The sequence below is a fragment of the Triturus cristatus genome, chromosome 7 (genome assembly GCF_964204655.1).
Source record: "Triturus cristatus chromosome 7, aTriCri1.1, whole genome shotgun sequence".
Classification (NCBI taxonomy): Eukaryota; Metazoa; Chordata; class Amphibia; order Caudata; family Salamandridae; genus Triturus; species Triturus cristatus.
In genome coordinates this window covers 578,907,547-578,931,912 of record NC_140590.1, presented here as the reverse complement: position 1 = coordinate 578,931,912, position 24,366 = coordinate 578,907,547, and the positions used below count along the sequence as shown (strand labels likewise).

The 24,366-nt window shown below is 42.8% G+C and overlaps 1 protein-coding gene across 9 annotated transcripts in view; it reads right to left on the bottom strand.

The window, feature by feature from the left end:
- Positions 1 to 24,366, bottom strand: part of CACNA1G (calcium voltage-gated channel subunit alpha1 G) — an 807,943-nt gene that overhangs the window by 278,705 nt on the left and 504,872 nt on the right. For all 9 annotated transcript variants that reach the window (XM_085617142.1, XM_085617143.1, XM_085617140.1 and 6 more), the window contains one exon: positions 5,060 to 5,128. In XM_085617142.1, the coding sequence (XP_085473268.1) occupies positions 5,060 to 5,128 (69 nt within the window). The remainder of the gene's footprint in view (positions 1 to 5,059; positions 5,129 to 24,366) is intronic.

Here is a 24,366-nt window from a genome sequence, read left to right as displayed (position 1 = left end):
GGACAAGCAGGTCGAGGTGCGGGATTGCCTTGTTTGTGCTATGAGTGACAAATTGTAATGTCCGCGGATTCAACCGATGGTTATAAGAAGGCGTCCTTCATGTCCTTGGCAAGACGTTGCTTTGGATATTTTGGGACCCGTCCACAGTAATGGTCTGCAAGTTTTTCTTGTGGTCATTGTAGATATGTATTCTCGTTGGCCTGAAGTTTTCTTTACTTCTACTATTGAAACAGTTCATGTTATAAAATGTTTGAATGAGTTAATGTCTAGAGAAGGAATGCAAGAGACAATTTTGACTGATAATGGTGTACAACTTGTTTCAAAACAGATAGAGGAATTTTAACATTAAGGGGCATTACTCATGAAACTTGTGCACTTTATCATCCAGAGACTAACGGGATGGTTGAAAGATTCAATCGAGTGCTCAAAGAAACCATTACATTGGCTAAATTGAACACTTTAGACTGAAAGAAGGAAGTTCTTAAAAAAGTGGAGGAATACAGGTTAACGCTTATAGCACTACTGGGAAAACAATCTTTCAACTTTTTCGTGGTAGGGTGCCGAATACGTGTCTTGAGCCTTCTTGGGTGAATAAGTATGATGTATCTAAAGGAAAGGGTTGTGATGGGGATGAGGTGCAAAAAAGAGAGGAATTTAAAGCTGATGACAGAAAGGAGAATTTTGTTAAGAGGAATGTGGTCAAGAAAACTGAGGTTAAAGTGGGAGATTGGGTAATGGTAAAACATCCTGGTCTGTCTGGAAATCCATCCAAGTTTTTGAAACCTTTATTAGTTATTAAAGTTTTTCGCAATGCTGTTAAAACACAAGATCATCGTATCTGGAATCTCAATAGGGTTGCTATTTTTAAAAGAAAGTCTTTGAGCGACTCTTGTGCAAATTCGAGAAGTGAATCTACTTCCCATGACAATTTAAAATCAGGGTTCAATGGAGAGCAAAGGGGCTTAGATAATACAAGACATCCAGCAGGATTGTGAAACGTCCTGCTTATCTTAAGGATTATGTTTAAGCTGGTTGGCACTTGCTTGGATTTACTTCTTCAAATTGCATGTTCATTGTAAATAGTTTTGTGAAGGAAGGGAGGTGTGTGGTATTCTGGCATTATTACTGTGCTCGGTATTTTAGCAATATAGCAATGTTAATTTATTACTGATGTAATCTCTTCTTAAGTCTTTGGAATGTTACACATGTCATTAGAATTGTGATATGTCTTAGGTCTGGTGGTGGAGTCTTAGGCACTGGCGTCAGTTGTAGGCAGCTACTATGCCTGTTGGATGGGATCTTCTTATTGATGAATAAATAACCTGTTTCATCATTTCCAATGTGGTCGTCTCCTATTTCTTGGATTTCACAGGTTCACTCCTTGCATGCACCCTACTAGGTTCATTTTTTTAGTCGGACTTTTCCAACTTTAAAAGGGGCTACTATACACTGTAAAAAGGAGTTTTTGGTTGGAAATACGGTCCTTTAGCAAATCGTAGGCTATATGACCGCACACTTTTGTACATTGACGCCCTTAATTTCTCTTTTACAGATGGAGGATTGTGAAGTCCTGTTAGTCACTTGTTTTCAGACAGTCAGTCATTTTTTCATCTTACCATCTCTCTTTTACTCTATATTACTCTGTCACTACCTCACTGCCACTTTATTCTTTCTCTCGCAATATAGATATCTCTATTCCTTTTTCCTGTCTTTCTTCTTTCCAGAGAACCTTTCCTCTTTTTCACTCTCGTCATTAGTTCCCTGCCACTCTTTCTTTCGTAGTCACATTCTGTTGCATATAAAATAACATTATTTCTCACATATGAAGTGTTCAAAAATGTAGAATGTGTGCACTGTTGTAGTGCAATGTACTCATTCTTAAATTAAGCTATGAAATCAAGAACTATTCCTCTCGCTCAGGGCCTCATGTAGGAAGCCCAATACCGGTCGGTAACGGCCGATTTTCGGTAAATATACCGTTACCGACCGGTATTTAGGCTTGTGAGATGTAGGGGGCTCATTTCATGATTCGGTATTTACCGAATCGGTAAAATTACCGAATCGGTAAAATTACCGATTCAGTAATTTTACCGATCCGGTAAATACCGAATCATGAAATGAGATGTAGGGGGAGTGTGTCGTGGGTGTGGGGATTCGTTATTTACCACCAACTAAAGGTTGGTGGTAAATGACGAATAGGTGAAAAAAAAGCATTTTTGTGCACGTTTAAGTGTGCAATGTGGCAGACATACATGACCTCAGGGCATGTATGTGTGCCACATGTGCACACATGCAGAAATCAGGGGTGCAACAGGGTGTCAATGTGACACCCTGCCACCCTTGAATGTGCTCCCCCCATTACCGAATCGGTATTTACCGATTCGGTAATGAGGCATACCTTCCCATTGAGGAATCAATGGGAAGGTATGCCTCATTACCGAATCGGTAAATACCGATTCGGTAATTACCGAATTTTTCCGAATCGGTAATATTTACCGACTTTTTACCTACATTGCATTCACCACTTCATAAATACAGAATCGGTATGATTCGGTATTTATGAAGTGGTAAATGTAATTTACCTACATGAGGCCCTCAGTGTCTAGGTTTGTACAAAGAAATCAGCTCTATTCCTAAAATACATTCCTGTTTTTCCTCTGAATTATGGTACTTGTAACTTTGAATGTGAAAATACAGAACTACAAATACCAGAATATGAAGGCAAAAATGTACTCCTGGCGTAGAAGAACTTAAGATCTCTGTGATGTACTAAATACATGATAATGGAATACAGTTAAAATTACAATACGCAGTCATGTGATTTGTATCACTTTATAAACCTACATCCAAACACCATTTTTTTGGGTAAACCAAAAAACAAGCACTTTTCTTGAAAGCTAAGACAATGTTGAACGTTGAAGAAATAACTTTTCAGGTTTTTATTTTGTTAGCAGTTGTGTTTCTTTGCAGGATATTAAAGATGAATCATTCTTTAAAAATGTAGCTGGTGAAGGGCCATAGCATGAGGCTTGTCCTTGATGCAGAATACACGATAAAGGATAAAGATTTGAGCGCTGACACCTAAATAGTCACTGGGGCACCTTCAGAGTCAGACAGCGCCATCACCACTGGATAGGTGGCCATGAAAGCTTCAGCACCAGCATTGCAGGCCCTCTCTAACTGTTGATGCAGGTATATTAATTCATGGAGGTGGGCCCCACAAGATTCGGAGCAAATTTCACATGAAGGGGATAAAATGCCCTGACACTGCCTCAAGACACCATTTCCTGCAATATGATGACTACCTGACGATCTGCCTGATGGTGAAGCCAATGACAGCTCTTCCGTGGTGAACACCACCTTCACAGAACTTTAAATGGGGTTGAGGAACACAGAAGTTGGTGTGCGGAATGCCAGCCTGTTTCCAAGTATATCCTTTTACTGTCCATATTTACATCAGGCTCGAAGGGTTGGCTCCTTGCTTTGTGGAACATTAATACTGTCTATCCAGAAAAAAAGGTTATATCCAGGTTGTAATATTTAATACCTGCAGGATTGTTCAATGGGTGTCTTACAACGTTGTGAAGGTTTGCTTTCGTCATAGTAATCTCTAACACAGAATATGTGTTGAGCTCTTATAGAACCAATTTTGACCCTGATTCTAAGGTGTGTGGAATAAGATGGGGTATATACCACAAAAGAAGTTGCCATTATCCCAAGGTGAGGTTTTTATCTGATATTCTGAATGCCTCCTTTTCAAAGTTTTCAACAGGAAATGAGGCATAACATACAGAATTGGTTTAGCACATCGTCCTTTCTTTGAACATTCTCATAAGAACTTTCAGCAGCTTTGATCTGCTGAAATCTGCCAAGGGAAAGCAGTGGGGTGTGATATTTATCACACAGCTCATGTTGTATTTACTTAAAGACATATATGTCACGACTTTTTGATGAAAATGGAACAGTTACCCTCTTACAAAGCAGTAATTACTGTCATTAAACAGTCTCTAGAGAAAAGCTTTTATTGGTTACATTTCTTGTGCTAAGAAATAACACTAGAGAGCTCTCTACACGTTTACATATCTATTGTTAGGGATGATAAAGGTGAAAATAAATAGGCTGCTGTTAACCCACACTTAGAGAGCACAACATGGGTACAGGTTTTAAATGGCAAGTAACCTGTGGCCGTTCACAAGACCAGTGCAGAATCTTGTAGGAGAAGACAGTAACAGAGCAACCTGTGGCTGCACACAAGACCAGGACCAGTGGGGCATCTTGTAGGAGAAGGCAGTAACAGAGCAACCTCTGGCTGTACACAAGACTAGTGGAGCATCTTGTAGTAGACAGTAACATAGCAACCTGTGGCTGTATACAAGACCAGCGGGGCAACTTATAGGGTAAGACAATAACAGAGCCACATGTGGCTGTACACAAGACCAGTGGGGCATCTTGTAGGGGAAGACAGTAACAGAGCCACCTTTGGCTGTACACAAGACCAGTGGGGAATCTTTTAGGGGAAGACAGTAACAAAACATCCAGTGGATGTTTACTTTGATTGGGAAGCACCTCATGGATGGATTTGGCAATAGTGGAACACGCTGTGAATATAAACAGTAATTGGAAAACACTCTATGGATCTCTAGAGTAATATTGGGGCTCTTTGTTGATCTCTCTAGGAATATTGTGACTCTGTTGACGCATACGGAAATCTCAGTGCGCTCTAGATGTTGAGAGTAGCAGAAGAGATCTCCATTGGTGTGCATAGTTCTGGGGGAGCAAAATATGGATCTACGAAGTAGCAGGAGAGTAACCTGGTGATGCAGAAAATGAAATCAAATCAGTGGAGAGCATCTCAATTGTGCCCGCAGTTATGAGAGTGATGACACTTGTTTTGTATGGGAGAGCACACAGCAGATAAATACAGTCTAGTGAAATGAGAGCACCCTGAGATAATTTCAATTTTGGGTAAGCACCATCAGTGTACCAAAATAAACTGATGCATAAATGAGCACTAAACGTAAATCTGCAGCGTACAGATTGTATAAGCATAAGATATTACCTTCACGGTCATCTCTGCCAAAAAGATCACTGTAAAAACATAGTTGGAAAGTGTGAGGAAAATTCTTTCCTGTAAAGGAAAAAAGATGAGAGATATTATAACCATGCCATTTGATCTTTTAAATAATTTTGCTGCTTCAGCTGTGTATCAACTCTGAAGCAGCTATAATCAATTTTCACTTAATTTGTTGAAGAATAAAATACAATCAATTATAGGATGGTGTAAATATACTACTCTACAGGTGGGGGCCACAGACACTTGCATGTTTCTTCTGAAATACAGATAACATCGGTGTACATATAGCGTTAGTGCTATGCTAAAGAGGCATTCCCTTATTTGCATGAGGATGTGGCCTTAAATAAGGGAAACCATATTATGGGTGCACGTACAGAGGAAAGTAGGCCATCAGGAGGGACACTTACTGTGCACCACAAAGATGTGGCACACAGTCAGTGCAACCCCCAAGAGGCCCCATCTTGATGGGTTAAAGGGGCGCCAGTTCTACATCTCATCCATAACATCTCTGCATCCAAAACTCACTGGGTTGAGGAAAGGCCATATGTTTTGGTCAGGTGCCACACCACTTCTTGTCTGTAGATGCATGAAACCACAGAGTACTAAATTAAATTACAAGTTAGCCTTTATTATATATAATTTGCAGATTATTAGGAATGGAAAAGATACAGTGGTGAATTACAATACCTTTTGGTACTATCAGATGAGTTTAGTGTAATATGAGAAATGACTTTGCAAGTTCTAACATATTTTCTGAATTACAAATGTATTTGAGAACATACAAACTGAACAAATCCTCTTATTAAAATGTAGTGCTAGGTAGGATCAGCAATTTTCATTAGGTTAGCAATTTAACTTAAAGTGGAAAAGTAGAGCCATAGAAATAAGATCATTTGTCTTAGTTCTGGAATATCGGTGTATGAAAAACATATCTCTTTAAGGATTTAGGGGAGAGAGGAAAGATAGCTAGATCTTTGCCCTACCAACTACAACTACACGCACACCAGAAATGCTAGATTTTTTGTGAACTCAAACCAATTCATTCAGACAGAGTATCCTCTGGGAAATGTAAGTCCCTCACCCACATCAAAATGTGGAATGCTTCATCATTGGGGCTCCCCCATGTAAAAACTATTCTGTAATGAAACAAGTGGAAGAACTGTTAAAACTATCTAGGGTTATCCAAAAACTATTTTATTAGCAGATGTCCTAGTAGGGTTAAAAACAATAAACAGATTACATCAAAGAGTTATTGACCACTTTTATCCTTTATTCTCATCAACATGTTTTGGCGATGTCTTAATGCTCAAATAGGCAGTGGTCTTGGTCAGAACACTAAAATGTCTGGCTCATAACTATCGCTATACTTTTAAAGTCTGCAAAATTGTCACCTAATAGTGTTGTGCTGTGTTAGGTGTCGGGTAACCCACACTTAAACAGACAAATAGAAAACCTCCACCACCTAGATTCTGTGAGAAACTATCTATAAAGGGTGTATAATTGTATCTTACAATTATGTCTGCCAGAGACCATTGCTCTAGGTGCTGAGGAAATTCTTCTCAACCCGGAGAAACCGAGGGGGCATCTCCCTATTGTCAAACTTACTCCAAGGGAAAGATGCTTCCTATTGTGTACCTCAGTGGTTTCCCTCCGCTGGTCCGACTGAGGTCTTTATTTGTCTATTGAACTGTGGATCAACCTACACCTGCCATGTCACAACACTATTAGGCGACAATTTTGCAGACTTCATCGGTATAGAGAAAGTTAGGGTCCAGGTTGTGGGAAGCCATAATTGCCCATTTTAGAGTTGTATCTCTAAGCTCCTTTTGTGGCTCTATACCATCTGTGGAGCTATCACTTAGCACAAAAACGTTGCAAACCTTGTGATGGTCTTTTTAGGGGAAGTGGGTGTTATAAGACTGGTAAAACTTAAATGTTGTATTTAAATGTGTATTTTTCATGAATCCTACCACTAACTCTGAAAACAGCACCCTCACTCATGATTTTCAGGAAAAGTCTTAAAACCTGGTTATTTAATCAATGATTCTCACACATTTTGTTTTCGTCTGCCTCTTACGGTTCTGTCTAGCGCCAAGACTCCTCCGGGTATTCGATCGCTTTACAAATAATAAATCGTAAGAGGGCATACTACTTGTGAATCAGTCTGTAAAGATAACAAGTCATCAATAAGAAATATTCTCCTTCTCAAAAATTTGGCGACTCAGTTGCTGAATTCTACAAAACTGGTTCTTTATTTTTCTAATATATGCAACAATGTTGATTTTGACTTCTGTCCCTTTGAAAGGTCACCTCATTGTTTGAAATATTGTAGGATTAACATTTTTAAAGGTAGAATAAAATCTTGATTGCGTCTATTAAGTTTGGGAATTTGGGATGAAGCTGATTGCATCAAGATAGTAGTTCAAACAAGGTTGTTATATCTACACAACAACATCAAACTAAGGTCTCCTGCAAAGGAATAGATCAAACTTGATAAAATGATAAAAAAATATCTTACTAGGTCCAGAGAATAACCCCAATCTCTGTGCAAGCAATCTAAGACTTCTGTTCAAGGAAGCTCACTTTAGGCCCCATATCTTCAAAACTTTGGTGACGCCTTCATCTTAAACCATTTAAGTTGTTGGCTAAATATTTAATGTTGATGTTTACTTCTGTCCCTTTGAAGGGTCACCTCATTGTTTGAAATATTTTACAATTTCAATTGTAATGATAAAAGATAATCTTGATTGTGTCTATTAAACTTCAACATTTGGAATGAAGCTGATTGCATCAAGATAGAAGCTCACTTTAGGGGCCTGCGGTCAACTTAAATAATGTAAATTGTTGTCTTCGACTTTTCGATGCACAATTTCTCTTGCAGTATTAAATCGAAAAGGAAACTATATTTTTACTCCTTTTAACTGCATTATTTTAAAAAGGCATTTTTCCCTTTGTGCAGGCTGCGAAAAAAGATTGCTGTACACACTGCTTAACAACACTATGCTGCTAAATTCCTCCTGGATTCAGTTATAATTTAGAATTATCCACATATAGAAATATTGGGAAAACTGTAATTTGGAAACCAAGGATCAGCCAAAGGGTATTCAAAATGACCCAAGCCTGGAAGCGTAATCAAAAGAGGCCTTTCTTGTTCCAAAAGTATACCTACAACCTTCTGGAAAGACATGTTGTAAGACGTAAATGCCTGTATGAAAGCACCTGTAACCTAAACTTTATTATCATCTTGGTAGTTATTCCAATTGTTAAAAGTGTAAACATATAATGAGAGGTAAATAATATATGAAATCCTATAATCACCAATTAATGTGTTCATTGCTTTGTATTGTGCAAGTGGAATGAAGAAATACTGAAGAGCTTTCAGGTGGAACATAGGAAATTTGCAACTAAGCTTCACAGAACAGAAATTTAACAATTAAAAGCATGTTTCCTTACGTGTATCATACAAATACGAGTTTGTATATTAGAAGAGTATGCTCATTAAAATGTAATTCTGACTTCACTTCACAAAATTCACACATAAGAAAATATCTATATATATATATTTACTACCACCTTGTAGAGAAAATTATTATGTAATATCCATCGGCATTCTCTCACAGTGAAATTAAAAGGAGTAAGCAATGCAGACCCTGAAATTACTTTAATTTCTTACTTTTGGGATAATGTGTTAATGCTTTATGACCAAACCTAAAGTTGAGCTATAACAAGTAATAAACTAGACACAAACTGTAATAACATAAATGATGAAAAAGGAAAGATTAAGATTTCATGCATAATGTTAATCCTGTTGTGCTTGGTGTTGCCTTGAAGAGGAATGCCCACAATATTCCTGTGGCTAGCAATATAAGATGACACTTTTTGGAAGGGCACACCAATGACTTGGGATTTCTGTGCGGTATACAATGATAAACCACCTTATGGAATTATTCCAATCAGGCCTAGACGAGAGTGGGGGTATTACCAAAGTCATCATTAAGATTAAAGACAAGTAGTGAGGTTAAATAAAGTAAAACCCATGAATAAAAATATTAATAAACAAAAACATTTTTTAAAAGATAAGTTCACATGCAATTATGTCAAATCTGGGGAAAGATATCAAAGGTGTCAACTCAACGTTTCAGGCTCAGCGTTGAGATCCTGATCTCCTCCCTGACAATACTGTTTCACAATATTACAATTCTGAAAGAAGCCCTAACACAGTGTCTCTAAACACAAAGAAATAGCTTTCAATCAGGAACTTATTTATATTCAGATCATACTGGATTGTGCGCCCTACATAGTATAAGCCACAGGGACATTTTAGGCAATATATCACACATCAAGGGTGGAAACTCTTTTAGTATGATGTCCTTGTGCATGTGTGGTTATGTAATGAGCTCCATAACCTCTACGTTATCCCTCTCCTAGAAGAGGCAACTCTCACGAGGAGGGCCTTCACGTCAGGACACGATTACCTTAATTCTCATTGGCCCCATTGGTAAACCTCCTTACCATGGAAATCAGTAGTAATGAGCTGCACCGGATGCCTCGAGCAGGACACGCTGCCTTCAGTCCTCATTGGCTAATTTTTTTACAATTGAAAACAGCCAACTGAGGCCCTGGGGGATAAATTCCGCCTCTCCCGGCATTCTATGGACAACAGCCTGGGAGAGCGGTATGCCGAGTAGGTTTCCATATGGTAGGAACCCTTGACGAAGTGAGTAATCTGTTATTCGGACATTATGACCCATGTTACTTGTTTGCACTTTGGCCCTTCCTGATCTCAAAGCTGGTAAAAATCAGCATTTCTTTAATTGAATTTCCAATTGGGAACACTGACACCTCTGCGTTTGTTTGTCTCTTTTCTCACTCTGCAAACCCTAGGGTGTGACTACAGGGTCTACTCCTACACCCCCTGAAGAGCACATTTTACCCACCTCTAGGGTAAGTACATAGGAATCATGGAATGTCACCTAAAAGGTTAAGATCATTTATGCATCCCAAAGCCATTTGGCCAAACGTCATGTCATTGTGTTTTTAAGTAAAAAATGGTGGTTGAAACCAGTTGCATGTTGAATATCTTGTGTGGTATTTAAACTGATTGGTCTGAATTCAGACACATAGAAACAACATCACAATGTGTCCCCTAATGAGATTGATATGTGTAGCAGGCGCAATGTGAGATGCTATGCTGCAAATTGGTGCAACACCAAAAAATGAGGAGCACATCGGCCACCGCAGGCATTATGAAAGGCACCTTTCATCAGAGGGTTAATAGTGCGTCTTTTATAAACACACACTTTTGGCACTAACTCTCCATGCTGTACATTGTTTGTTTTTCAGGTACTTCCAAAAAGACAAGTACACCACAGTCATTGCATGCACAAAAGAATTATGAAGGCATGCCATGTTTTAACTGCATAAGACACAACAGTGCGTCATTGGGGGAGTGTGAGAAAGTGCCATCTTTCTTGCATGGTATGCCCCACTTTTTGCTGAATTGCTGAATGTACTTTGACTGAGTGTGCCCTGGGCTCCTGCCAATCAGGTGCCCAGGGCCTATGTTCCTTCCCTAAAAACCTAAAACCCAAATTGGCAAACCCTGGCCACATGTCAGCCCCGGGTAAATGGTACCCTAGGTACCCAGGGCCTTGTGACCAGGGAAGGCCTCTAAGGGCTGCAGCACTTGTTGTGCTACCCTTAGAGGCTCTGTACCCTAACACACACATACACTGCCCTTGCAGGCTGAGTGTCTGGGTACAAGACAAAACAGAGAGTTGACATGGCACACATCCCTGTGTGCCATGCCCACCATCTACACTGCCCTGGCATACATCAGCCACCCCTCTAGCTGGGTGCCCTATGCCAGTGGTGAGGGTACAGGAGCATGAGCCCTGTGCCCCTACAGTACCCAGGTCCATTCCTGGGCACTGTAAGTGCAGTTCTGCCATTTAAGAGTACATGGTGCTGAGAGATCGTCAAACACGAACTCCACAGCACCATAATGGCAACACTGAAGACTGAGAAGTTTGGTATCAAACTTTTCAGCACATTAAACCCGCACTGATGCCAGTGTGGGATTTAATGTACCAAGCACCCCAGAGGGCATCTTAGAGATGCCCCCTGAAACCTAACCTACAATCCACGTCTGGTCTGGGAGGCTGCCTAGTCTGCCACACAGCAGACATTTTGCTGGACCGCCTGCAACAATGCACATCCTGGGCGAGGTGCTAGGTCTCCTCCCCCAGGATGGGCAGGGGGAAGCTTCAAAGGCATGCTGCCTCTGTGAGCTTTCCCAGGCCACTGGCAGCCCCCACTCTGGCAGGAAGCCTGGCCGGAAACCCCAAATAAGGACAGGGGATGTGCCAGCCTGCCAACCCCACCCCTCAGGTGGGAGAGTCGAGGTGAAGCACATCTCCGGGCACTGGCCATCTTGAAGATGGGAGGCCCAACCCAATCAGGACTAGGCTAATGCCCCCCTCCCACAGGAGAGAGGCAGGATAGGGGGTATACCCACCCCAGGACAGGGACCCATTGGTCCCTGCCCTTCACCTACCTGTAACGCCCCTAAATCTAGTATTTAGGGGAACCCTGAACCTTCCTTCCCCAGATTCTAGATTCTGAAATACAAAGAAGAGCAAGAAGAAAGAAGACCTGCCCTGCAGCTGCTAAGAAGAGGAAGACACCAACTGCTTTGGCCCCAGCCCTACCGGCCTGTCGACCCTCGAACCTGCTCCTGCTACAACCCGGCATCTCTTGTGGCCAGCAACCTCACAAACCCCGAAGGACCTGGCTACCTTTTGGCTCTAAGCACCTGGGACTCCCATGAGTAGAGGCTCTACTCAAAATCAGCTTCTAATCCCTGGCATCAGCCCGGAACCGCGAACCCTGCACATTCTGCACCCGCCAAGCCTGGCCTGTGCCGGAGTGAACAAAGACCACGAGGACGACCCCCCGGCGACTGTGACCCCGAATCCGGCACCCAAGGACTTCCCTCGACGCTCCTGACGACGCCTGCAGCCTCAGAACCAGGTACCCCCCAACCGCGATCAACAGAGGGTAAGATTTCCCGACACCAAAAGTCACCCCTGCACCCGGCGCACTGCGGCCCCCTGTGCCCAACTCCTGGGTACCTACCTATCCTCCAAATACCCAACTTACCTCTTGAAGTGGTGGTGGCACCTGAAGAATCTTCGTCCCCGAGCTTGCAGTCTTCTTCTAAACCGGAGCTTTCCCATTGAAACCAATTGAGCGCCCGAAGGCTCAAAGGCACCCTATACCCAGCCGCCCGAGTGGCCCTGGCAGTGTAACCTTTGCACCTATCTACTTCCCCATTTGCCCTGAGCAAGTGACCAGGAGCCCAGCTCCCACAGCCACGTGGCCTGCTAGTCAGCAGCCACCAACCAAGGCCCCCCTGCCTCCCATAGGATAACATTGGGCCTAACTCACTCTGCATCCGGCTGCCCCTGTGCCGCTGAGGGTGTAACAACTGTACCTACCTTACCCTGGGAGACCCCTGAGTCTGTGCCCAGAACCTTAACTTTGCCAGTCGAGTACTTACCTGAAAGCCGATAACTCAATTTTCTCCATAGGGTAACATTGACTGGTTTCTTCTGAAATTTCTTCGAAGTGTGGAGTTTTCAAAACTTAAAATATTCACCAAAACTCAGCCGAGTAACGAAAACGAAAATACTCACCTGCTATTAGGTGAGCTCCCAGTGCTGGATCTTGGAGCCCAGCACTGACCCTGAAAAATATTCACAACCGTACTTACCAGTAACCCAATTTTCTTCCATAGGGACTCATTGTCTGTTTTTCTGTGAAATTTCTTCTAAGTGCCGATTTTTGCAAACTTCAAATATTCTTTAAAAATCGTACAAACTGTGAAAACGTAATTGCTTACCTGCTCTAGATAGAGGTCCCAGTACTGAGTCTAGGCACCCAGTACTGGATTACAAAAGTAACGAGAACATACTATACCTGCAACTTGAATTTTCTTCCATAGGGAATCATTGACTGTTTTCTAGGAAATATTTTCTGTCATCTTTTAAAATAGCAAAATATTGTCTAAAAATCATAACAGCAACTAAATCGACTTTTATCACTTGTTTCTGAGAACTGACCCAGGACTGAATCTAGGATCCAGTCCCGGAATTACATAAGTAATCCTGAAAGAAATCTTGCAAATAACTTAAAACTTCCATTGAACTCAATGCATTATTGTGTTTGAACTTGTGTTGCCTATTGCAACAATCTGTAACTTTCTACAAAAGCCAATTGCATATTGTACAAGTATTTATCTAAAGCATGTCATTCTGAGAAAGTATATTTTGATACCTATTTTTGGTTCTAAAATAAAACAAGCATATATTTTTTATATATAAACCATTGGCCTAGAGTTCAGTTGTTGAGTGTGTGAGACCATTTGCTGACTGAGTGTGTGCAACAAATGCTTTACACTGTCCTCTGATACTGCCTTACTGCTCGACCAAGCTACCACTTTAGAGAGTAAGGTTATATCTAACTTTAGCCTCTGCCAAATCTCTGGGGACTGTGGACTCTGTACACACTGTACCTATTTGAGAACAGTAGATACAGAGCCACTTTCTCACAGGGAGCAATAATATAATTCCCCCCTGACGAATGCCCAGGACCTTTTGAGGCCACTAGTGTACAGCAGAAACCTGCTGGCATTTTAATAGGGTTATAGGACCACAATATGCTGAATGCCCCTTATATAGTTTGTAATCTCTTCCATTCTTCCCTCCAATAAAGGGATACCTTGGGGTTGGATGAGGAATTTTATCTAACTGTTGAAACCCCCCTTATCAGAAACATTCTAAGAGCTCCCTGGAACACGGTCAAGGCCACCTTGACCTTTAGGAGTCATGGTGAACCCAATGATGAAGCATACCACTACTAGAGTGGGTGAGGGTTATATAAAGAAAATGTTTTTTTCCCTTTTTCTCACATCTGAGTGAAGTGGCGTCTAGACGAAGCTCATTTTTTCCCACTTCATCAGAGTTGCTTCTTCTAGGAGAGGGATACCATAGAGGTTATTGTATTTATAGCTGAGAGTAAGCATCCCCTCATTCTTTCAGAGAGAATCTCCCCATCCTTCCAGATCCAGGAGTTCCTTCGACCTCCTGCACCATAGCTTAGAGTATGTAATGGGCTCACCCAGGCCACATGTCCACCCAGACCTGTGTCACACTTCTGTGATCTTTACTTTAAGTACTCTAGGGGTCATAGATGAGCCAGTAGATGTAGTTGGAGAGTGAAGCGGGAGCGGGGGGGGGGGCTTAGGGCACTTCCACAAAACATAAGTAAAGACAGTACTTACATATAATCTTGCTTAAGTTTATGCAGCAACTATGGCCACTTTGTGTAGTGGAAGCTCCAGATGCATTCAGTGTGCTGGCAATAGCAGCACTGTATCTAAGAGTCGTAAATTTAAGTTGAGAGCAGATTGCAAGCCTTATAACATAGATGTCAAAATTAGAACATACCAATAGAAGCGTGCCTTGACACATTTTGGGCGATTTGGTTCTGGGTTGCTTACTCCAAAGATAAAGAGACTTCCCTAAATGTGTTGCTTGCAACATGGATTCCCTTTGTTTACTGTTCTATTTTGTTGTGTTCCTACCAAAATTCCAAGGACATTCTTTTGCTGTGCCCTTTGATTTCTGACATGAATACACAGCACTTTATGTTTTCTCATACAGATTTACTTGGACTTTGATAGTTGATCATGGACACAGGCACTTTATTAACAAGAAACAGTGTAAACCCATTTCATGGCGGTGGCTGCCAGCGAGAGAATTCTTTAAGGCTAGTGGACACCAATGGTTCCTGGTACATGAATGTTCTCTTATTGGTCAGCAGGTAATGAGATGTAATTCCTCATTTTATGGAGACCTGCAGCAAGGCCTATTTATATCTGCCAGAGCCCACCTTCAGTGCAGACCGCTTTTTTTCTGAGGATAATACTGGTGTTGAGAGGTGAAGGCCATATGAGGGAGTCAGGCTCTAAACTCTACGGGTGCTTCATTTGTGGGGTGGCAGGGTGCATCACTCCACATGATAACTTTGCCTTGCAGGGCAGTGTCGGTCATGACCTGTTCTGCTGAGGCTGTACTGTGAAAAATGTCACACGGTTTATTTTTGCTGCGTTGCTGTTCAGACTAGGGTTCTGAAGACTTAAATGCCTGCTGAACTTTTCACCATTGCAGACTTTTCAAGATAAGCATTCAGCCTCAGGTGCTATTTGTATTAGAGAATGTCTAGAGCTTCGCCTGGTGCAATAAAAAATTCTACAAAGGGCTTATTTTACTATGACATGGCTGACAAAGATAGACAGTGACTGATATGACAGGTGCCTTAAGGGCTGCCATGGCTTGGGCACATACATTCATAGTCTGTGGTCATGCCCACGTCTCAACAATTTTTTGTCAGTAGTGACTTAATCCTTGAGGCATAACATAGGGGTTCCAATAGCATAAATCAATGAAATTGTGCATTTGGGGGATTTGGTGCCAGGAACCCCCAACAAACATCCTAGCAGACTGGGTGCTCTTGGGTTAATGGTGGTTAGCAGAGATGTGCTAAGGCTCTTGGGTGCGGATGGCTCCAACCTGCACCAGCCCCCTCGGACATCGATACATGGAAAAAGGATGCGGATAGGCGCATGCTGGTTAAAAGTAAGTATAGTATATGAAGGGGGCTTACCAAAAAATGGGAGAAAAGATGGCCACCATGGAGGGGGTATAAATGTATGAGGTTGGACAATCTCTCAAATAGGGAGCTCATCCCTACTACACGGAGGACAATAGAGACTCATTTGTGGAGACAAAATGCAGCAACCTGGGCTGTAAAGCCCTAGAAGTATGTCATGGGGGAACATGTCTTTGCAACTGCATGTCTGAGGCTGGAAAATGTTATGTTACTTATAAATGCGATTGCCTTACTGTGAATGGAAGTTGGAAACGAAAAACTAATAAACAGAAATATAGGAAAGAGAATGTCCAGAGCTACTGTATGGATGGCAGCTGTCAGTCTCCTGGGTTTACTTGATGTCAGGAACTTGCACACTGAGCTGTTTACTCCTGCTAAGCAGAGACTCCCTTACATAATTCTTACCTATATGTATGGTCATGCAGAGAGTAATTAGCCAATGCATTCTTTAGGGGGTGGGGAAGGTGCGCTTACTATTGGAGTGAATTCTGCCTGGTTAGCTTACACTGTGGAAAGCTATGATTCAGGGTGTTGACTTGACATTGACTTGTTTGAGCCCCAGCGTGGACACTTTACAAGGTGTGGTGAGCACCGGCCATGCCACATGAACAAATAAGACCGAAGCTTCATGAACACATGACAGGCATTTGAGTAGACGTTACGGGCAAAGCATGTTCAGCTAGTTGGACCACTGCAGTGTTTTTTCAGAAGAATTGTGAATGATACAGAGCTGAAGAAAGGCCCTCCTACATGGACTTCGGGGGGTTTCCCGTTTCCCTCGAGTGGGAGCTGACAGCCTGCACTCGCTTGTGGAGTTTCAGAGTGTTGTTTACACCCTGCATAATTAACAACACTCTTTCCTCCCACCGCCGTTCATGTTTGTTCTTTACTGTGGGCGTAGTCCATCCTCTAAGAAAACGATCTGCCATCGAAGTAGGACACGTTTCACTAAGGGCTCATCCTGACGTTTGCACCCCAAGTAACAAGCTAAGCTAATAGGCCCCGCTTTAATGTGCTAGTGCGTGCAAACACACACACATGTGCACACATATGCATGTCTGTGTTTTATGTAATAGATTCTGCCTGGTGCAGATAGTTTTTACAATATGTGCAACCGCTGCAAGTTCCAAAGCACCGTTGTTCACAGAAGTAAACTCACACGAGCCTCTTTGTGCCTGGACCTGGTGGTATTAGTTACGGCGGTTAAAAAGGTTCAGGGCCACTCTAGGCACTGGAAGGAGTGCGGCCAAGAGAGCACAGAAATGTTTTCTCGGACTCCACTAGTGAGGGGAGTCCCGCTGACGACGGCCTTCTAGTCTCGAAAACAGTAAACACAGTTGATTGTCCGCTTTAAAAGGAGCTCATGAGGGTGTGTGCGAGGCCTCTTATCGCCCGGCCGCTGTACAGAAGCAGATACATTGTTCATTCTCAGCACCGGCGGTTGGAGCCGTTGAGTCTGTTACAAACAACTCCAGACTCTCCGTGAAACGAACTCTGCGCGTGGCACGCGCTTGGAAGCTTCACCCTTCCCCGAAACAGATACTCTGGAACTTTCCATCGCTGGATGTAGTGTTATCTGCCTGGCAGCTTCGTGGTTATGACTTGCTTTGCACCCCCTGCATTCTATGCTGTAGTGGCTGTGTGCAAGCTTAAATTATCGCGATATTAGAGGACGGACAATGCTGCCAGGTTTTCCGGGCCTGTTCTGTTAATAAACCCTTGTGCTCGAGTATAAACAGGCACATGATGTCGCGATTGCCCGTACCCTTCAGTGGTGCCACCCTCGTAGTGCCCGAGAGTCTGTGACACGCGGGATGCGAGGAGAACTGATCATGGGTAAAGGAAAGGCCGCTGCAGCATGACATTGACGAGGCAGTCATCGAGAAAACGCAAGGCCTTGGTACATGGGACGCCGTTTTAAGCAATTTTGATAATTTGAGCAGCAAAACAATACACAAAAAATCAGAAACAAGCATTCATCAACCAAATACACAAAGGCAGAAATATTTTATTTAATTCACAAAAAATATAAAAAAACAATATTTTAAATTTAATGGGAAGGGTGGGGCTTTTCTAAATTCAATAGAGGCCACCCATCTGCCATACTCTATCCTGTTTGATACACTTGCACTACTACCACGAATAACAAAAATAAAATAATAATAATACTGAAGTTTATATAGCGCATCAGCTACCTCAAAGACAGAGCTGTCCCGGCGCTCTGGTAGCAAGTAACGCATGCAGGGCACTATCGGGAGCTAGGGTCAGACCTAGTTATTGCTAAAAAGCCAAGTCTTCAGTGCTTTCCGGAAACAGGTCTTTGTGTTTGCATGGCAGAGGTACCCAGGCAAGGCCTTCCACATTTTAGCTGTTCTTGCGGAGAATGCCCTACCTCCCAGACGGGCTTTCACAAAGCGGGGAACACAGAGCAGATTCTGAGAGTTTGATTGCACCGAACTATTCTGCTTATAGCCGCAGAGTCTTAATTTGAGATAGCTGGGACATTTTCCCTTAAGTGCCCGATAACCCAGAGTCAGGGCCTTAAATTCTATTCTTTTTGCTACTGGGAGCCAGTGTAGCTCCTGTAGGTGCGGAGAGACATGATGCCGAAAGGGAATACGTCTGATCAGCCTCGCAGCCGCATTCTGCACCATCTGCAGACGTCTAATTGAATATTTAGGCAGGCAGAGATATAAGCCATTCGCGTAGTCCAGCCTGGATGTTACAGTGGCGTGGACTACGGATTTACGGCAGTCTTCTGACAACAAATGTAAGAATCTGCTGAGGTTTTTTAATTTGCTAAAGCACCCAGCAGAAACTTGTTGAATTTGGGCCGAGAAGGAGAGGTCGGTCTCCCATCTCACCCCCAGATTTTTTATGCTAGAGCTGGGAGAGGGCGGAGGGCCCATTTCTGAAGGCCACCACAGATCTGGAGCAGGCAGTGGTCCCTTTCCAAAAAACAGCTCCTCTGTTTTTCCTGCATTAAGTTTTAGTTTATTTATGTTCATCCAGAGGGCTATGTCGCGCAAACACCCTTTAAAATTCTCAAATGTCTCAGCCGTCTGCTCTTGATAAGAGAAAACCAGCTGGGTGTCGTCAGCGTAAGAAACTCCAGTTGGCGATCAAAGAGAAGAGTGGGGCTACATACACATTAAAAAGTAAGGGGCTCAGCGCAGAGCCCTGAGGGACGCCACAACAGAGCGGTTTGGGTTTTGAACAGGGCCGGACTGGCTACCGGGCGTTTTGGAATGCTGCTGAGCTGGGGGCTGATTTCGTTGATGGGGACCTGCGTGTACTGAACGAAATTCGTTTTGCTTTAATTATTTCAAAGTACACGCAGGTCTCCATGAACTAAATCAGCCCCCACCGCAGTGAAATCAGCCCCCTGCTCGGCGGAATTCCAAAACGTCCGGTGGGCAGTCCGGCCCTGGTTTTGATGCAAATGGGCGCAGGGCAACTCTTTGAGTACGGCCACTGAGGTAAGATTCCAACCAGGTCAGCACCTTCCCCCCAAAACCTGTATCCTTCAATCTCTGAACCAGCCGACCATGGTCGACAGTGTCGAAAGCTGCAGACAGATCCAGGAGCACCAGCAATGCTGATGCCCCTGAATCTAGCGCCCATCTCACTGATTCTGCTACCTCAAGGAGGGGCGTCTCCGTGCTAAAGCCCGCCCGGGAGCCCCAACTTAATTTTTAGCTTCCTATTTCAAATTCTGTCACATGTATAGAACATTTTTAAATCTTCAATTTGACTTAATTTATATTCACCATAATAATTTGTTGATGACATTAAATTTTCTAAGCAGTCGAGGACCCCCTGAGCAAGCATTGCAAACCCCAGGGGTCCATGGACCACAGGTTAAGAAGAACCACTAATCTACAGGAAGGAAAGTAGCCGCAGATGTAGCCTTTGGCAACAGTAGACATTCAAAGGATGAATGACTGGTGGCTAACACTCGACTGAAAACGTGAACAATTCCCTTTTTTTTCTTAATATGTATTATTACAGTTTCGTTTTTGTAAGCAAGTGGTAAGAACGCGCTCGACAAATACTATTACATTATATAGAGTCGTTTTTTAAGGCTGCACAAGAAAAACTAATGTTATCTGAAAGCAAGAAAGAAAAAAAAAGAAAAAGAAAATGCATATTGTCTGTTATGCTATGCTTCTGCGCCCCCTAGTGGAATTCCGGACAGCGATGCATTTTTAGCAAGAAGTTCCTGGGAATTAATTTGAAGATACGTTTGGTTTCTCAAGCTGGCGCTGATAGATTGTAGCTTTGATGACACGTTATGTGGGTTTGCGCGTCAACTCACTGCTATCCACACGTTTAGTTACAGAAACGGAAAAATATGAAGACGAAAACACTTTCGTCAAGAAATACAATAACCACGAATTATACAATTTAAATAATGTTAGGTTAGAAGGTTTCGTGCATTTCCGGAAATATCTTTGGTTCGTCCTCCAGGCTTTCAGTGCTCGCGGAGTATTGTGATAATCATCAACAGAAGCTTAGATTCCGCTGGCTGTACCCTAAATATCTGCACCAGTTAATGCACAGCAGTAAGGGGTGCTGGAATCCGCTCCCATATTTTAAGGGAAGTTTACACTTTCTGCCTCTTTTTGAGGGTGTGTGTACCATTTCTGGCTTGCAGAGGGGAGCGCTTGCGCTGCTACAAAGCCATCCAGTGTATGACGTCAAAGTGCATCTCAGAACCCGAGACTGGTTTTCGCGCTGGTGGTGCCCGGTGCGACAATCTATTTTGGCGCCCCCCTCTCCCCCCCCCAATTTACACCTCCTCGGGTTCCCTCACTACCACAGGGCAAAAGAGCCCTTCATCTCTCCATAGCCCCCCTCTCACATTCATTTAATTTGTTTTAAAGAGTGCTTAAAGGCTTGCTTTACGAATCCACTCAGCTATCTACATAAAATATGGATTTGTTCTTTGCAGCAGGCATATTAACCCTCTACGCTAATTTATGGCGAGTCAAATCTGAGACTAGACAAAACTCTGATCTCTCTCTAGCAAGAACATTAATCACAAGAGTTATCTTGATATTTTTATTGCTGCCTGAAAGATGGAAGTACAAGGAACTCTGCAGAAGGTGCTTTAAAATCGTAAGTTATTGCTAAACACAGTAAGTGCCCCCCACCTCCCCCCATCAGGTCAGCTCCCAGGGGCACCGACCTAAAGCCGGCCCTGGATGACGTCATCAAACAAAGCATTTTCTAGTATGCTAGTTGCTAGTGACTTTTAAAGATGCAGGACTAGATAAAGAGAACTGCAGTTTCCTGTACATTTGATGGCCTCTTTAACTGGTGTGGGGTTGAACGGACCAGCACTGTTTACAAGACTAAACTCTGATGACATTAAGAGTACAATCTGTAAATGGATAATCCCGAGGCAAACACATTTAACGTGAACTGCCTCCACCCAAAGATATAATCCGCTGCACTTGACTGCTACTTAATTTGGCTTTAACTCACAGATGAGTAGCCTATTAATGTTATCCGTAAAATAAACTGGAGCAACCAATACATTTATCATTCTTTTTTTTCCTCCCAAATTTCATATAGGGTTTACACACACTGAAGCTGGTGTGGCCAGAATCAACAGCTGCTAAAATGTTATTAGTTAAAGCTACTGTTATGCATCTGCACTCACACAGGGGCATATCAGCAAGGCGAGGCGATAAAATTATCGCCGCTTTTGCGGCCGTTTTCGGCCGAAAAGCAGCGATAATCTTATCGCCTAATTAGCAAGGCTACGCTAACGCGTGAAACCTTGCTTTAGCGACAGGATTCCTAACGCCCAGCTTTGCATCTCTAATGAGATGCAAAGTGGGCGTTCCTGACCTAACATGACAGGAGAAATGTCGCTAAGCGACATTTCTCCTATCATCAAGCCCCACGCTATGAAGCATAGCGTCAGGAAAAGTAGCGATAACCCCTGTTATCGCTACTTTCCTGACGCCTGCTTCAGGACTGATTTAGCCATGATATCCTATGGAAGGTGGATATCATGGCTAAGTTTGTGAGTCTCTATCAGCAAGCTAACGCCATACTACGTGAGATTATCGCTGGGTTTCCAGCGATAATCTCACGTTAGGCAGTTAGCGTGAGGATTTTTATCGCTGAGGAGATAAGCTTTGCTAATGGCACGCTATCTCAGCGATAAAAATCCACGTTACCCGGCGATAGTTATCCTCACTCTAAGAGCGCTGAGCGATAATTATCGCTGGGTGTTGCTGATATGCCCCTAAGTATGGCACAAGGGGAGAATTGTCTCAAGCACCGTGTTTACCGCATTGGTTCATCGGGGGTGGATATTCGAACAAGCTCTGGTTAGAAGTTACTGGGCAGCAGGGGAGGACTGGCCTATAGGGCAATCAGGCAGTGCCTGAGGACCTGGTCTGACAGATCAGTGTGTGGGTCAGTTCTTTTTAAAATGTTTTTTAATGTTAATTTTTCTAATATTACATTTTTTTTAGTTATATGCTTCGTTTATGGGGGACACTTTATTTTGGAGCCCGGGCAACTTCTTGTCTCAGTCCGACCCTGCTGGGATGCGCTCTGTTAAGGTGAACATGCTTAGACTTTCTTTCCATATAGACAATAAATCCAATTTCCTGAAACCACCACCTCTTTGGATGTTTCTTCTCAATATAATACTGTCGACCACTAATACTCATGGGTTGCGGTGAGGGTTTAAGCCGGAGAGTTGTCCGGTCTTTCCTCCATCAGTTGCTACAGCACAGATAAGGTGTGAGTCTTCACTGAAGGTTTGTCCCTGAGGAGACATGCAGCTAAGGATGAGTCAGCATCATCTCAGGCCATGAAACAAGTGGTATGGAAAGTCAGATTCTGTTTTATTGAAAATTTGGGGCAATAACACTGATGTCAGTGTCATTAAAGATCATGTGACAGTATATTGGAAAAGGTTCCTTTTTTTTCTCTATGAAATCTCGGTACATGCTGAGAGGGTCCAGCAAGGGCATAACACAGTCCCCTGCAGCCCCTGTGACACTGGGGAGGGGGACAACCCTCCAGGGGCCCCCAACCAATCCAAGATTAATGAATATCTGTGAGATATGGGAGACTCAGAGGCCCCTCATCACATTTTGCAGGGAGGCATCTTTTTGCATTATGCCACTGGTGTCAACATCTGTAGTGTGGTCACATGACAGAGGTGTTGGTGAACTCAGCACTCATGAGACAAGGAACAGCATCTGCTGGAAGCAAAAGAGGATTGTCATCTTTATTAACAGTCACCAGAGGAGGGTACCGAATTTTGGTGGTGCTCATTTGCTGGGGTGTGTGCACCGTTTTATGCTGTACCTGCATAGAGGTGTAGTTCAGTCAGGGTCAGCATGTGCGGGCCCTCACAGCGAGGTTTTTTTCTTGTGACTACATGAAAAGGAATGTTTTTTCTTGGTGGTTTCTGTAGCCTCATTTATGATTATGATACATCATCAAGGAATTCTGAACATTGTTACTTGCAAGACTAGGAGTATGCCGGGAACAATTTCAACTTCATAATTTTCAAGTACTTCAAAGTGGGTGCAGGGAGGTATTTATTCATCAGATTGCAAATGAACTTTCTAATAAGGCGAAGGAGAAGAACATTTGCATTGGTAAACAAATGTTTCGACAAAGAGGGGCAAACAAATGTTGATCACCTGTCTGAGATCATGCCAGAGGCCTGTGACTTTGGGAGGCGAAACACATTTGTAGAAAACAATTCTCAGACGAACCTAGCATGGCGCTCGAAGGGCATTGATTTCTTCGCCAGGAGACAGTTAAGGAAGGAATTATTGAATCAGTATCAGGCCGCTTAAAGGAGGTTAGCAGCTGCATGTGACTTTGGTGCGTCAGCACACAATTATATTTGCGACCAAGCCATACTTTTGTGCTACAATAAGAAGATACAGGAAAGCTTATTATGTAGGAAAAGTCCTGCACTTAAGGAGGCATTGACCTTGGGTAAAGGGAACGAAAGATGAACCCTAGAATTCAAAGAATTGAACTGAAGCAATGAGAGTGAGCGTGTGGGGGCGGGAGCTCTGAAGAGTGCACAACACAAATAGGGCAAATGATGTTAGATGCAGCAGATGTGGTGCTAAGTGGAATTTGGCAATTGCTAAATCGTGCCCAACAGTGGCTAAACTATGTGTGAAGTGTCATAAATCTGACCACTTTGAAGGGTTAACAAAAGAGGCTCAGTGCATGTCAATGCAGTGAGTGAAAGTCAGCTGTCAGATAGTTTTGAGAAGTGGAACCTTGTTTTTTCAGTGAAAAATTATTTCTGTCGAAGAACAAAAGATCCAACTTGTATGGTCAGTATTGGGAAAGGGAGGGATGGGTAACAAGTGATTCCAGTTTCCCTGTTACATTCGTTTTAAATGTTTTGTATGGATCTGATTTTGTGCAATGTGAAGTATTTAACTCCCAACATTTTAGCCGTAACCTATACTTGTAAGAGGATTAATATAATTAGCAATTTTTAATCTTTCAATTGAATTTTAAAATAAACAGGGGGTATGTGAGCATTTAGG